Source organism: Dendrobium catenatum, unplaced genomic scaffold, assembly GCF_001605985.2.
Source record: "Dendrobium catenatum unplaced genomic scaffold, ASM160598v2 fragScaff_scaffold_949, whole genome shotgun sequence".
In the NCBI taxonomy this organism is placed as follows: domain Eukaryota; kingdom Viridiplantae; phylum Streptophyta; class Magnoliopsida; order Asparagales; family Orchidaceae; genus Dendrobium; species Dendrobium catenatum.
In genome coordinates, this window is record NW_021319411.1 from 169,620 (window position 1) to 185,760 (window position 16,141).

General features: G+C 32.3%; 1 protein-coding gene across 1 annotated transcript in view; it reads right to left on the bottom strand.

The window, feature by feature from the left end:
* Positions 1-3,912: 3,912 nt before the first annotated feature.
* The window catches only part of LOC114580329, a 13,168-nt gene continuing 939 nt past the window's right edge, over positions 3,913-16,141 (bottom strand). Inside the window, exons 2-8 of the mRNA XM_028697510.1 lie at positions 12,900-13,078; positions 5,686-5,978; positions 5,408-5,504; positions 5,154-5,206; positions 4,472-4,630; positions 4,132-4,231; positions 3,913-3,987 (exon numbers count right to left, since the gene is read on the bottom strand). Of these exons, the coding sequence (XP_028553343.1) occupies positions 3,913-3,987; positions 4,132-4,231; positions 4,472-4,630; positions 5,154-5,206; positions 5,408-5,504; positions 5,686-5,978; positions 12,900-13,078 (956 nt within the window). The remainder of the gene's footprint in view (positions 3,988-4,131; positions 4,232-4,471; positions 4,631-5,153; positions 5,207-5,407; positions 5,505-5,685; positions 5,979-12,899; positions 13,079-16,141) is intronic.

Here is a 16,141-nt window from a genome sequence, read left to right on the forward strand (position 1 = left end):
GCATCATAGTGATAATGGTCAGATAAAAGTAATTCATCATTATTCTCAATACCTAACGGATCCCAGTAAGACTTACCACCTTCCAAATAAAGCACACCATCTTCCACTGTAGAGATGTTCCGATGTATTGGAAGATGATATGTCAAAGCATTAGAAAAATCATCATTAATAAGTTGAAGATCAACTTGATTAATCGTGGAATGAATAGCATCATTAGCAATAACAAAATTTTGCTTTGTTTCTAAAGGCTTGGATGACTCAACATCCCTGATGACAAGAACAACAACCAAATTGTCTGAACTGTTGACAGTTTTCGCATTTAGCTACTTTTCTTGTTCCAAAAGATTAGGAACTTCCTCTATAGCAATATTAGAAGAGATTTCTGGTTCATTAGTAGCATTCTCACGTATAATAGGAACAGAAAAACTAAAAGCAGGATTGGGCTCGTTAAGTAAGGAAACATCAAGTATAACATTCTCTTTCCCCCCATTATCACAATTTAGAGCCCCCACATCCAAAGTAGCAGCAACAACATTAACCTCCTTTTGACCCAATGGCAAATGCGAATTCTCACAAACAACATTAACATTGGCTTTTGATGTATTTTTCTCCTTACAAAGATTCGAGTGTAAACAAAAACATTCATTAATCGCATGACCAGGCATCTTACAATGAGAACAAAAAATAGGTAAATTTTCAATTTCAACCTTTTGAAAGTAACCATTCACTTCAGAGCCTAACCAAATTTCATGCGGTTGTTTTCTCGTAACATCCATTTCAACTAGAACTCTAGCCACAGATGGCCTAGATAGAGAGGCAGTAGCTTGGTCTATCTGTAAAGGTCTACCAAACACAGATGTAAGACCAAATAAAATTTGCGTGTTAAAAAAATGCAAGCGAAGGTTCGGAAAATTTATCCACAACGTGGCAATGGGAGATTCCTCCCTCACATCAAAATATTGTGACCATTTAAGCAACCTCATTTGACAGCCTTGAATATAGTAAGATCGACGGGAAAAGATACAGCTATAATCTAATTATTTAGATAATTGTATCGCTATATGCCTAGGATCCAACAATCCCACATTAAAAGAACCAGACAGTTTAAGGGAATGGAAAAATTTACGAATCACATCCAAATTCGACCTTCTTAAAACAAATTTTCCAACAAGAATGAAAGTAAATAGAGTAGCAAGTTGATTAACAACAGCATCTTCAAACAAAAGAGCCAGACAACCTTTAAACGACGAATGCAAAAAGTGGACTCTCGGAGTAGCAGAAGACGCACCTCCCGAAATAACATCCTTAAAAGATCTAGATTTACTAGTGAAGGCAGGAGGAACAGCTGGGCTAGACGACGTCAGAGAAGTCATTGTCCCCCCATTAACCGACACCATAAAGAAACCTCAAAACCCCAAAAAAGAACAAACCAAAAATAGGGCAAAAAAATGGGGGGAAAAACCTTAAAAGCAATATCCATAGAGAGGAACGAAGTTACCATAGCTCCTAAATAAGGAGATGAGGAAGAAAACCCCGATCGAAAGATGATCAAACCACTCCTGTAGGAGGAGTAAGAAGATCGCCACAGAATTGCCCTAAAAACGCAGACGCAACGGCTAGGGAAGAGCTTTGAGTGTTTCTTAAGTATTATATATACATATCGACTTATGTATTTTCATCTTTGTAATACTTAAACATAATTTTATGCTACTTTTTTAATGGCCAACATTTTGTGCCGCAAAGCATTCTAGGTCTCACTACCATCTTATAAAATATTCTCTTTAGTTTGAGCAGAACTATTCTATCATACATTTGGCCTGATGCATTGCTCCGCTTTAACCATCTAATGTGAATTTTACAAACATATCTCTATCTTTTTCACCATCGCTTTGAATAATGAGCATGAAATAACTTAGACAAGCACTCTTTCTAATGTCATAATCACCCAATGACACAATCCCATCACTAGATGGTTCCCTACTAAAGTTACACTCCATATATTTGATTGTTTTATCTAGTCAAATGAAAGCATTTTTACTCTTATTTTTATCTGAATAATTCATGTTTTTGTTTTTCATCAGCTTCCTATCTTTTTTTTTTGAAGGAAATGCAAAAAATTCCATTAAAAGAACATAAATAAAACAATTACAAAACCCTCAAGTCACACCTTGAATACTACTTTCCTCCTTCAAACCATACAAGAAAGAAGAAGGAACAAAATCAAAATGAAGATCCTCCCAAAAAAACGACCCATTCAAATCCAAATTAGCGCATATATCCGCTAATTTTATGCCATATCTACTAGAGCAAGAAAAAATAACTTGCTTAAAATTCAGTAAAAAAGCCAAGTCATCCTCAATTACTTTACTAACCTTCCATCTCTTGATCAACCTCTGAAGAATTTTAATGATATTGAAGTTGTCTCCTTCTATGATAACCCCTTGCGCTTCAAACATCCAATCTTGGATCACATTCCTCAGATACAACACAGCTAGCATCTCCAATTGAGCTGAATCCCAGTGCAAAAGCTGATAGCCGAAGGCTATTAGAAATCTCCCATTGCCATCTCTAGCCACACCACCAATACTAGCAACATTGTTCTTCTTGATAGCTGCATCAACATTAATTTTTATCCAGCCGGGGGGAGAAGGATGCCAATGTAAAGACAGCAATTGCTGGTTAGCATTCCAGTTATCTGGCTAAAAGTTTAAGAAATTGCTTCTTAAAGCATAGGAAACTGCATTAGCAGCTATATAGTTCTCGGAATCTTTTTTGTCACCATGTACCAATCTACATCTGCTCTTCCATACAAGCCATACAACTGTACAATACATATTAGCCACCAAAGCATTCTTACCCAGCAACCTCTGAAGTCCTAACATACAGTCAGTCAGACTATTAAAAACCAGAACATTAAATCCCCAGTTATTTAGTAACAAAATAACTTTCTTTAGTTTAGAACAATTGCTCACAATATGGTTACTATTTTCCTCCTCCTCACATCCCCTTGGACAATTAAACAAAGTACTCAACATTCTACTCACAAGAAATGAATAAGTTTGTAATGAATTGTTACAGACTCTCCACCAAAACAAATCAATAATTGGTTTCAACTTCAGCTTCCTCATCCAATTCCATTGAGTAATCTTCTCCTCATGATCCATAGCTGCTAAAGAAGCCAATGCAGTGATAGACTTACCGAAAAACTTCCCGATAAGTTCCAACCAATCACTTTGCCTGTTGTCATCAATCAGGATACTAGAGATGGTTTCAATCAGATGAACTCCAAAAACTTCTCTCAACTTGTCAAAATTCCACTGGCCATCAGAAATGAAGGAGCTAAGAGAGAATTCAGAAAAATTCTGAACATTAACAAAGGTAGGCCACTTAGCAATACATCTATCCAATATCCACGAATCATACATCCAATTGATTGAATCTCCATTGGAAATCCTCCATCTAACGACATTTCTAAGAAACTTAGCACCCAAAGAATGATTTTCCAAGCCGGTGAGCACCCAGTCTTAACGGAAGAGGACCAGATATCTTCTCCATATTTAGCTCTTAAAATCTGGTTCAAAATAGAATTAGGATTGCTAAGGAAATTCCAAGCAAATTTGGCCCGAAGTGGACCAAATTTTGAAACAGCCGAGAATAAACCTCTACCCCCTTCACATTTGGGCTTACAAAGCATGCCCCAAGAAACGTAGTGAATTCCAGCATTACCATCCCCTTTACTCCATAAGAATCCTCTACACATCTTATCAAATTCCTTCAAAATGCTTAAAGGAACAAGAGAAAGAGATAACAAGAATAGTGGTAATGATAAAAAAGTAGATTTTACTAGGATGAATCTACCTTCCAGAGAGTTGTTTTTCGAACCCCATGTATTCAGCCTTCCAGCCGTTGAATCTAAAGATTCTGGAAATCCGATGGCCTCAACCTCCTCAAAGCCATTTTAATACCAAGATAACTGATCTCCTTAACCTGTTTAAAGTTAAGAAGCTTAATTATTTTCTTATGAACTCTTTTCCTTGTATATTTCCCAAACAAAATCATGGGCTTAGAGTAATTAACTTTCTGTCTAGTCCAATAACAGTAATTGTTTATAATCCTCCTCAACTTCTTAACCTCCTTCACCTTGGCTTCTGAGAAGATTAGAATATCATCCGCAAATAGTAAATGAGAAACTCTATGGGCTAACCGAGAGACAGAGATACCCCTACTAATCCTTCAACATAAAGCATCAGACAGAATTTGTGAGCACAAAATGAAAAGAAAAGGGGATAAAGGGAAACCTTGCCTAAATCCACACTTTCCATCAATCCAATCCATCTTCTTCCCATTAATCAAAATGCAAAATTTTGGATTGAACACACAATGCAATAAGAGTTCCATAAACTTAGGAGGAAACTTAAAATGAAGGAAAACTTTCCTTAAAGAATCCCATCCCATGCTATCGTACGCCTACTCCACATCCAACTTGATTGCTAACAAACCAGCTTTAGATTTGGACCATTTGAACTTATCAAAAACCTCTTGTGCCACCAGCACATGATCAGACAAGGAGTGGCCTCTAACAAAAGCCGCTTGATCCACCGATATGATTTTATGAATAACCTTTTCCAACCTGTTTAGTAACATTTTAGCTATAACTTTGTATATAGTCATGCAAAGACTAATAGGCCAGAAATGGGATGGTTCTTAAGGACATTTGATCTTTGGAAAAAGCACAATCAAAGTTTCTTTCCAAGACTGTTCCATAACACAAGAGGACAAGAATTGAAAAACTGCAGCCCACACATCATCCTTAATCACATTCCAAAAATCTTTCATGAATGAGAAGGTTATCCCATCTAAACCCAGAGAGATATTTCTTTCAGAATTATTCACCACCAATTGAAGTTCTTCCCTAGTAAAATTAGCATCCAACATACATTGATCATCTTTGCTAATCATCTTAGACGGGTCCAGCCACCCATCCAAAGAGAAAACTCTATGCTGCCACTTAAACTTAAAAAAATCAGAAAAAGTTTTCGAAGTAATAGATTCCTCTTCCGAGATAACTCCATCCATATTCTTGATTTGATGAATCCAATTGCTATTCCTTCTTGCATTAGCAAAGGCATGAAAAAAGGAAGAATTACAATCACCTTCTTCCATCCACCTTATTTAGCTCTTTGCTTCCACCAAGCGTTGAGACGAGCTAAAGTGACATAAAGTTCATTTATTTTGAATCTAAGCAATTGAAGACTTTCCACTGAAATACCTTTCTCCAATTCCTCTAACTGAATTTCCAGAATTTCTCTTTTTAACTTATCTCTCAGCTCATTTAAATTCCTGTGTTTTTCCCTACTCCAGAAAAAAAAAGACCTCTTAGAGCTTTTTTAAATTTCCAATTAAGAACCGAATCTAGTTTACCAACAGATTTCCTGTTCCAGATCTTCCTTACTAAAGCTGTTGCACCATGATAAGAAGCCCAAACTTCCTCATAACGTATATCTCTTTTAATGATTTCCACTCATTTAAACATCTCAAAAAGAATCGGACAATGGTCTGAAGCAATGCGAGATAAATGTTTGACAAGAGCAATCTGTAAAGTGTTCAGCCAAGGAGTTAATTAGACATCTGTCTAATTTTTCAAAAATCCGAGCACTACCAGATTTATTGTTGCACCAGGTAAACCTTGGATCCGAAGCTTTGACCTCAAGAAGATCACTATTATTCAAAAATTGCTGAAAATCCTTGGAACCTTGTGACATGCTGAATTTCCTCCCACCTCTCTTCTCATCTTGAGAAAGAATGCAGTTGAAGTCACCACCAACCACCATAGGTAGATCAACCGAACAATGCTTCTCCAGACTCTCCCAAAGCAATTTACATTCTTGACTATCAGTACTTCCATATACAGAAGCAACAATCCAGCTCCCCTTCTCCAGACTCTCCCAAAGCAATTTCCTTTCTTGACTATCAGCTTCCTATCTAATCCTTTTAATTAGAAAAATATTAGCAACAAAAAGTAACTAGCAAGGAGAATTCTCTTGAAAATGTCTAGTTGGAACATCCATGACTAAAGCAAAGTATCTTAACAAATGTATTGTTTATAATAAAGACCTACTTAGCATGAATCAATACAAATTTGGGTAAGCATTTGTATCACATCATAACCTATGCTCAATTACTCTCTCCTTTAATTTTACTGTATGACATATTAATTTAAATCATTTATAATTCACATACTTATGCATCTCCTTTATTCTTAAAATTAAAAACCAATACACTCCTTCACTTATCTGGCACCTTTTTAGTCTTCAAAAAAATATTAAAAAGTTTAGTAAACCAAAGAAATTTCTCTATATAATAAATATTTTCACATATATATTAGAATACATTAGGTCCTACTACTTCTACATGCTTTATTTTTTTAATAGACGTTCCAACCTTAAATTTATTAATATGGTGATAAAGTAAAAATCTATTTCTTTTATTAGGATGCTATGTCACTAAAGCCATTCATATTTTCAAGACCATCTTAAAAAAGTTTATCAAAATATCTCATTCAAACTATCTTTTTGTTTTAATAAATTATACATACATCTTTCACCATCCATAGTTTCTAATCTAGTATATAAATCACCTAATGCTTAATTTTGTACACCTCATATTACTTTCATAGACTCCTTGTGTGCCGCTTTAAATCTTTCATAATTTATGGACCTTTTTCATATAAACTATTTATTATTAAAAGTTTCTTTTTTAAATATTTTCTTATACATTTTGATTTCTCAGACACCAATTTAAATATTTAATTTTTTTTCCTTTTACTTCCTCAAGCACATGCTTCATAACATTCTTAATATTATTTGTTACTTTTTCTCATATAAAATTAGCTTCCTCATAAACAAACAAATATATTTTTTCTTATCTTTACCCTAAAAAAAATTATTATTACTATTTATAAGTTATCCCATCTAATTCTATGATAATATTATTTTTTAATTTTCATTTTGATGCCATCATCTTAAATATCAAAACTAATAATCATTATTGCTTAAAAAATATACTTTTGTTTGGAATTAATCATTATTGCTTAAATAATGTACATTTGTTTGGAATTGCTTGTTAATCTTTGCAATCTAAGTTGTCTTTTTTTAGTAAAAAATTAATCAATTTCAATTTTGTTGAATACATTATTATTAGTGAAGAGATGCTCCTATCTTTTCTTAAATAAAGTACTCACAATTACAAATCATAAGCTAGAGAAAATTTTAATATGGTCCAATCACTTCCATTAGTTGTTCCTAACCCATAGCAACCATGAATCCTTTTAAAATCTTCTATTACTCTATTAATATGTTCATTTAAATCTTGATCAATAAAAACTCTTTCTTCAAGATATAATTTAACATTAATTCTTCTAAGTCTTTTCAAAATTTTTTATTTTTGAACACATATTTAAACATGGTTTAAGGAGCATAAGAACTTACAACATTAATAATTTTAGCACCAATAACAATCTTTGAAATTATAATCCTATCTCTAGTTCTATAGATTTCTACATTATTATTCTTAAAACGCATATTTATAATTATACCTACATCATTTGTAGTACAACTTCTACTTGAATACAGTAGTATAACTCAAAAGCTATCATTATCTTTAGCCTTATCACCAACTCATTCATTTTCTTCAATATTTGGAATATTTATCTTCTAATAAATAATAATATCTATTAATTCCAATAAATTTAAAGTAAGAAAAACTATATTCAAAATTCCTATCATAATTCTCGTTTCTTGGACTAGTTTTTTAGCAAACATCCATCCATGATGTGAGAACCATCATATTTAATACTACACCTAGGAAACAGTGCACCAACCTTTATAAAACTTCCATTATATTCAAGTCATACAACATGTTTATTTTAGAGAACTTCCTAGCTTTAGCACAAAATATTAAATCATTCATGTTATGATTTTTCGACTAATTTTATGCTCCTCTCAATAAGGATCCTTTTTCTCTTGATCAAGGATCTTTTAGTTTATACTTCCTAGTTTGTATTAGGTTGTTTTTTCTTTCATTTTAATGCAACTTTTGCATTTCTTAAAAAAAAAAAGACTAATTTTATGCTACTTTTTTTTTTTTTGAAGTAATGCAAATTGCATTAAAAAGAAGAAACAACTTTTACAAACTAGAAATAAAAAACAAGCCCTTTAAAGCTATCATAATGGATATGCGATTTACTAAATTCCATTTAAAATCCATTGGGGTGATGGGGACACCAAATTTTAAAATATCCTAAAAGGTTGGTTACTAAATTTTATGCTACTGTTGACTACCTAATACAACCCTCCACTTTTCTAATCTATTGCTTAGGATACATCAACCATAGGATTAAATAAAATAAAAGAATATAAATAAGAAAATAGGGTAGAAATTTAGTTAGGTCCAAGGCATGTAATGATACAAAATTGGCACAATGCCATTTAAAGATATAAGATAGGAAAAAAAGTAATTATAAATATTAAGGTATCACGGATCTTTGCAAATTCATTATATGATGTTAGATGTGATTGATGTCTAAATCTCCTAAGTTAAAAGTCAAGCATATTAAATTCTTAAGACGAGGTGGAGGAGCTTAATTCTACTCTTGATAGAATTGAGACTTGTTGGAGACAAAGAGCAAAGGTAAAGTGGATGATGGAAGGGGACCAAAATTCAAAGCTTTTTCAGACTTTTGCTTCAGCCAGAAGAAATTCTAATTTCATAACAAAAATAAAAAATGAAGAAGGGGAGATCTGGAAGATTAGCATAGTATTGAAAATGTGATTTTCAATTTCTTTAAAGTAAAGTGGAAGAGTAGAGATTGCAGCATGGAAGACTTGCCAAATCCGTGGACATCCCTTGATGATGGAGATAGAGATTTTTTGTACAAAGCTTTCACTTTGAATGAAGTGGAGGAAGTGATCAAGATCGGTGGCACCGATGTATCTCCAGGTAATGATGTAATTACCTTTTTCTTTTTTAAAAGCTTATTGGGAGATTATTAAAATTGATTTTTGGAATGCTATCAATGCTTTTCTGGTTTCTTCGGTTATGGATCCTAATTGGAAGGAAATAATTATTGTGCTTGTTCCTAAAGTCTCTAACCCCTTGGTTCTTCTAACTTTAGACTGATAAGCTTATGTACTATGGTTTATAAGGTCATTTTGAACAGGATGTCCTTGATTATTCCTAAATTGATCTCAGAAGTACAAGCTGCATTCTTGAAAGGTAGATCTCTTTCATATCATGTGTTAATTTCTCAAGAGGTTATGCATAGACTCAAACATTCTAAATCTTTAAAAGGACTGGTAACTTTCAAAATAGATATGGAGCAGGCCTATGATTTAATGGGATGGACTACTTTAAGGAAATCCTTGGAGTATTTTGGATTTCCTTCTAAATTCTCTAGCCTTTTTTTGGAATGTGTCCAAGATTCAAAATTCTCTATTCTTCTCAATGGTAATCAATCTAATTGGATAGAGGGGAAGAGTGGTTTTAGGCAGGGATGTCCCTTGTCTCCTTTTCTTTTTATTCTTTGTGCTCAATTTCTTTCTAATGCATTGAAACAAAGAGAGGACACTATTGGTATTCTATTGTATTCAAGTGGTTCAAGGCTTCTAAAGAACTGAATTATCTTAGTATAAAGTTAACCACAAGAAGACTTGTTAAAGAAGAATTCCATTTTATTATTTATAAAGCTTTGAAGATGACAATTAGTTGGGGAGGAAGGATGATTTCATTGGAAGGAAGGATTTTGTTGGCTAAATCTATCCTTTTATCTTTTATAATTTTTTATTGTACAAATTCTATGGTGCCTAAAAGTATTCTTAAAGAAGTTGACAAGATATGCAGAAATTATATTTGGAACAAATCTAATGGTAAACATGGCATTCATTATGTCAATTGGAATGTCATGTGCTTTCCTTTGGAGCGGGCAGGAAGAGGGCTGCACTCTTGCTCAAATATTGTAGGCCCCTTGAGAACAAAATTGGCTTGGAGATACATGGTTGATAAGGATTCTCTGGTTCACAAAGCTCTTTTCCCGAGATATGGGAATGTACTGAAAGAAGGAGTTATAAGGAGGATGGGATCTTCAGCTTGGAAGATCATTGCTGAAGGAAGTCTCTTAGCATAATTATTAGATGGAATGTAGCCAATGGAGTGGACATTCATGTATTTAATGATACATGGATTCTGGACAAAAGTTTCAACAAATGGCCAACGTTTATAATTCCAAACGATGGCTGCAATTTTCCGGTTTCCAATATTATCATTGATGGAAGATGGAATGAGGAAGCAATGAGATAACATATGGGAAATGATCTTGTTAACTTAGTTGCTCAAATTAATATTAATAATGAGTCAATTGAAGACAAGATAGAATTATTACGTCAGCTAAATGGCAAATCTATTTCTGCAATGATCTCTGAAATTTCTAATATTCATATTGGTAGAAAGCAATACTGGAGTTGGATTAAAAATTCAAAACTGAACCCAAGGGTTGATACATTGTGATGGAGAATTTTCAATGATTCTATTCCCATTAACAAACTGCTAGAACATAGAAGATTACATAATTGTAACCTCTGTTCAAGAAATTGTCTAGAAGATGAAGACATAGATCATGTTGTGGCTAGATGCTCAAAGCTGAAAGAAGTTATTCTTCAAATTGGGAAATGGGGATTTCAATTTCCTATATTTGATTCCTTGACAGAGTGCAGCAACTGGATGTCTAAACAAAGATCATTTATGATCAATTTATATTGTAACGTGGTGTTCTTCTCTTAGAAATCCAGGAACAACTTGATTCATAATGGTAAAGAAGAAATTTCTTCAGTTATTGGAGCTAAAGCAGTGAGTTTTTCCTCATTTATGGCTCAAGGTTCTAGTAAAATCTCGGGTATATGGGATATTAATCGTTCATCTAGGTTGCCTAACATTCATTGGTATCCCCCTCCATCCGATTGGCTTAAGGTCAATGTGGATGCATCCTTACTACCTTCCTATAAAGTTGGAATAGGAGGGGTAGTACGTGATTACAAAAGTAGATTTCTCTTGGCTTCTGGTGAACTGTATGTAAATTGTGATATTTCTACATTGGAGTTTCTTGCTACTCAATCTGTCAAGGAGGTGATCAAGGAATGGATGTTCAAATATAAGGGCATTATTATTGAAGGAGACAATGCTAATGTGATGAAGCTCTTGCAAAAATCTCAACAAAAGGGGACTACAAAGCATGGTAATATGGAACTTTTTTATGGTTTTGATCAAATTATTTTCAATTGTGTTGATAAAAGACGTAATAAGTTACCGGATTTATGTGCTAATTATGGCATTTTGAGTTTTTTTTATGTGGGAAGATATCAGCATAAAAAAAGGTTCCTCCTCTTTTTTTGTCAATTTTAAAGGAGGAATCTAGTAATGATAGTGTTTAGTTGTTCCTTTTTTCTTTTCTTATTATTAATGCAATCTTATGCATTTCTTTAAAAAAAAAGTAACACTATCTGATTATTAGACCCACAATATGACCCCATGTTAACTAACGGTTAATTTTGATTAGTGTAAATAGTTAAAAATAATAGTTTTTTTAAAACTTAATTTATGTTTCAAAAAAAAAAAATTTAAGAATTTTGATTTTTTAGTGTCTAAAATTAATTTTAATTCCTAACTAAATTAAATAATTGACTTAATTAAATAAATCCATACTTTTTAAAAAATATGCAATTTAATTACAAAAATCTTTTTGAGCCACAAAGGGTAGTGACTTGGATTTTTTGATGAAAATTATACTTTTTGATCAATAACTTTCATTTATTTAAATAATTTTTTTATTAAGTTATATGTTTTATTTTGCTTAAATATGGGAATCATGTTTTGAGAAAAATGGATTACTTCTGTGAGAAGTGTTTTCTATTGGTAGCATCCTAGTACAACCATTTAGATTTTATAATTATGGTAGAATTTTTAGTCATTATTTAAACTAGTTCAATTTTGAATGTATCGGAGTTAGGGGTGTAAACGGCACGTGTCGAGCTTGTGTCACCGCTGGCTTTGAGCTTGAGCTTGATTAAATATTCAACTTCAAGCTCAAATTAGTACTTAACTTATCAAGTTTGATTTGGTTAATGAACTCATTCATTGATTATGAAAGGGAGAAAATGAGTCTTGCTCAAGCTATTGCTATAATAAAATTGTAAGAAAAAAGAAAAATTAAAAATTAGAAGAAAAATGATAAGAAATCAGTTTCATAAAGATGTTCGATATAATTTTTAAATATTTTTAACAACTATGTACTTAAATTCTTAAAAGGTTATATATTTAAAGAAAATTTATGTTAATATTTTTAACAAGCTATCTCTTGAGCTAATGAGTTTAGAGTAGGTAGACTCATGCTTAGCTCTTTAGGTCATTAAGCTTGGACAATGAGGTTTCTATTATCCTGAGTAGAAGCTGACTCAAGAGCCTGCTTGACTTACACAACTTATGGAGGATAGGAGTGGGATGACAAAGAAGAGATGGATGGTGGTGACAAAGAGGACTGGAGAAGTACAAAATTGCAAATGCCTTAAATATGTAACAACCTTCATCTATTTTAACTAACTAATTCTTTTTAAATAATTTTAATATTATTTGAAATATTTTCAAAGAATAAGAATTCACTTAATGAATCATAATACATCGATATCTCTTGAATTTATTTTAGGATGCTTATTAAGAACTAATCTAGCCACCACTTTCAATTTTCTACAATCTAATCCTATGGTTTTAATGGAATTGTATAATAGGGAATCCAACTTTCTCAATTTTAATCACATTTAAATCAAAATTCTCTAAAGATATATTAGAACAACTACCTCTATATTCCCAACACAACACTTATTGCCTATGAATTCCTCAATCCAATCAGAGTGATCAACAGGGTCATGAATGTGCAAATCCATATGCAACACACCATCCAAGTTAATAAACACAGCATCCGACATGGGCGGAATAGGTAAATCAATAATAGGGACACTATTAGAAACATCTAGTCCTTCAATAGGAATATTAGAATCAATGATAGGATTATAACTAGAAGCCACCATATTACACACAACATAACATCCATCATTCAACAAACTCTTACCAACAAAGAAAGAAATTAAATTCTGACCAAAAATATCAAAAATAAGATTAATTTTAACCATTTTATCAAAGATTTTTAAATAATTAGTACTAGAGGAAGTAATTAGAGGTGAATCAACGTTTGTGTTAACAAAAACATATTCAAAAGGAGGTTTAATAGAACAAATCAAGGAGCCATTCATAAATGCACATTATTAAGAGTAGAATTATGATAATTCAAAAACATCTTATCATAATCCTCAAAAGGAACATGGCCATTATCTGTGTTCAGACTTGGTTCAGGAATAACAAATTTCCTTTAGAGGTGTAAAATAAGATATTCAACTTTTTTATGACCCAACGCTATGGAATGATAAGAAAGCTAGGTAAATCTTAAAAAATCACCTTCTAAATATATCCATATTTCTTCAATCCAAGCAAAACTGATTCGGGATACTTTTTTATAATTTCCTGTTTAACAAGAATGCTAGCAACCAATGGTCTAGAACCCATAGCAATTGAATTAACCATTTGGATTGGATTGCCATACAAAGTATCCAGATCGAGGAGAATGCAATTGGAAAAAAAGGGAGTTGAAGATCAACAAAGGAAATCTAAAAGAAAATGATTGGGGATTCCTCTTAAATATAAAAAAGGGAGACCATTTAATTAGCTTCATAAAATAATTGCTAACGTAATACATGCTATGTATAAAAACCATTCCATACTCACAATCATTTGATAACTTGATTAACACTGATCATTAATCCAACAAGGTTACCCAAAAATCACAATTAAGCTTAAGGGTAAAAAAAATTCTAAATAGTATCAAGCACATGTCTGCTCAAAGGAAACATACCAAATAAGGTAAAATCAAAAGTCTTTTCAAGCTATTTCACTTCTTCCTCTAAGATCCGTAAAGCCATCTAACCTTGAAGAGTAGATACTTTGAGATCCAAAAAAGCATTTGAGGGAGTCAACCAAAAATTTGTAAACTCTTTCATTCAATTTTTTTCTAATTATTCAATTTTTAAGGTATTTTTGTTTGATCGGAAAGCTTGATTAAAAATAACACATTAAGTTTGTCTTAATTAAGACATTTGTGAAATTAGTTTCTATACTGCTTCAAAGTAACTCCTATTTATTAATTCTTCTTATTGACTATTTAGGAAAAAAATTAAGTTTATCAATAGTAAAACTAATAATTAAAAACTAATCTATCACTAACCCTATAAATATTTTTTCCTCATTTGATATGAGGCTATATAGTATAATGTAGATTTTTTTTTCTTTACATTTTATTTTATCGGTATTTTGAATGCAAGAAAAAGGGTCTAAATAAAGGCATAGCATTAGAAGAATATTGTTAAACAAAAGGTAAGAATTGAATATTCATTCAGGAGGGCTTAAATAGGATCATTGAAGAGCAACAATCAAAGTTATCTAGAGAGCGTGGCACCATAATTAGAAACTTTGCACCCATGCATGATGGGATCAAGTTAGTGGCACTAATAAAAAAATGTTTTGAAAAAAATTAATGGAAAGAACTTTATTTATGTATTTTATTTTGATTGATCTCTAATGCAATTTCAAATTTGAATAGTTTATAAATTTATGTGTTTGTGAGTATTCTATTTTGAGATATTTAAAATTAACAAATTTTGTTAATTTGATTTATTGACCAATTTTTTTAACTTTTAAACATTTGAGTTACCTCTTTAGATTAAAAGAAACTATTTGCTTACTAATTTACTTCTATTCTAATTAATAACAAAGATGAATCTTTTTATCATGTAATGAATTTATGAGAAAAAAATACAAATCCAGCTAATACAATCTTGAACCACGGGCAAAAGAGAGAAGCTCCACAAATCAAGGAAGGATTTTGAAGAAGAACTTGAAGATTTCAGTTGCTTCAATTGGAGATGGTAGAAGGTGGCCGATCATCTACGGATGATCGGAACACCAAAGCCATTTTATCTACCGTGAGTCCAATCATGTTGTACTCAAAAGGTAGATTCTCCTTCAAATGCATATCCCCTCACAATTTTCGTGTTTTAGAATCTCCTCTTGTGATCAAAGAAGGAGGCTTGTTGGCAAAACATAAGGCCTTGCCAGATTTGAGTAAAGGAAAAGAGGTAATTTCTAACAATTTACCTATATCTCCTTCACTGAATTCTTTGTTTGGTGCAAATGACAAAGAAGCTTCTTCTTCAAAGAGTACTTTTGTTGATATCATGAAGAACAACAAGGATATTGACCTCAATATCAATAATCCTAATTCTTCTTCAAATTTGGATAATTCAAATGTGTGGATCAAAAAACCACACATTAAAATTACTTGGAATAAAAATAAGGATGAGAATGAAGATACAAATGTGGTTAAATTGGATATGGAGAAAGAAAAATCCAATATTCAAGTTTTAAATAAATCTTTGGTGGTTAAAATTCTTGCAAAAGATGTTCCTTTCTCAAAATGTTCCATTGAATTAAGAAAGCAATGGAAGAAATATGGAGGATTTCACATAACCCTGCTTGGCCTAGATTGGCTATTATGTTCCTTTCAATCTCATGAAGCTATAGAAGAAGTCCTCAATGGAGGACTTTGGTTCGTAGGAGGTTTTGCAATTGGGTTAGACAAATGGTCTCCCAATTTCTCTTCTAATTCATTGGAGGGCGTTTCTTCCCCATTATGGGTTCGTCTTCCTCACTTACCCCTTCACTGTTGGGATGAGTCCAATATCACTATAATTGTCTCTAGGATTGGAACTCCATTACTATTAGATGGTAATATGTTTAGGTGGGGAAGAAGAGAGTTTGATAGAGCATCTATCCGAGTTAATTTGAACTCTAAACTTCCTACTGGAATATGGTTTGAAGGGTTGCATGGTAGATTTTTTAAAAAATTTGAATATGAGAATCTATCTTCAATTTGTTACAAATGTGGGAGAATAGGATGTTAAGATAGTTTCTATTTGAATGCTTTACATTT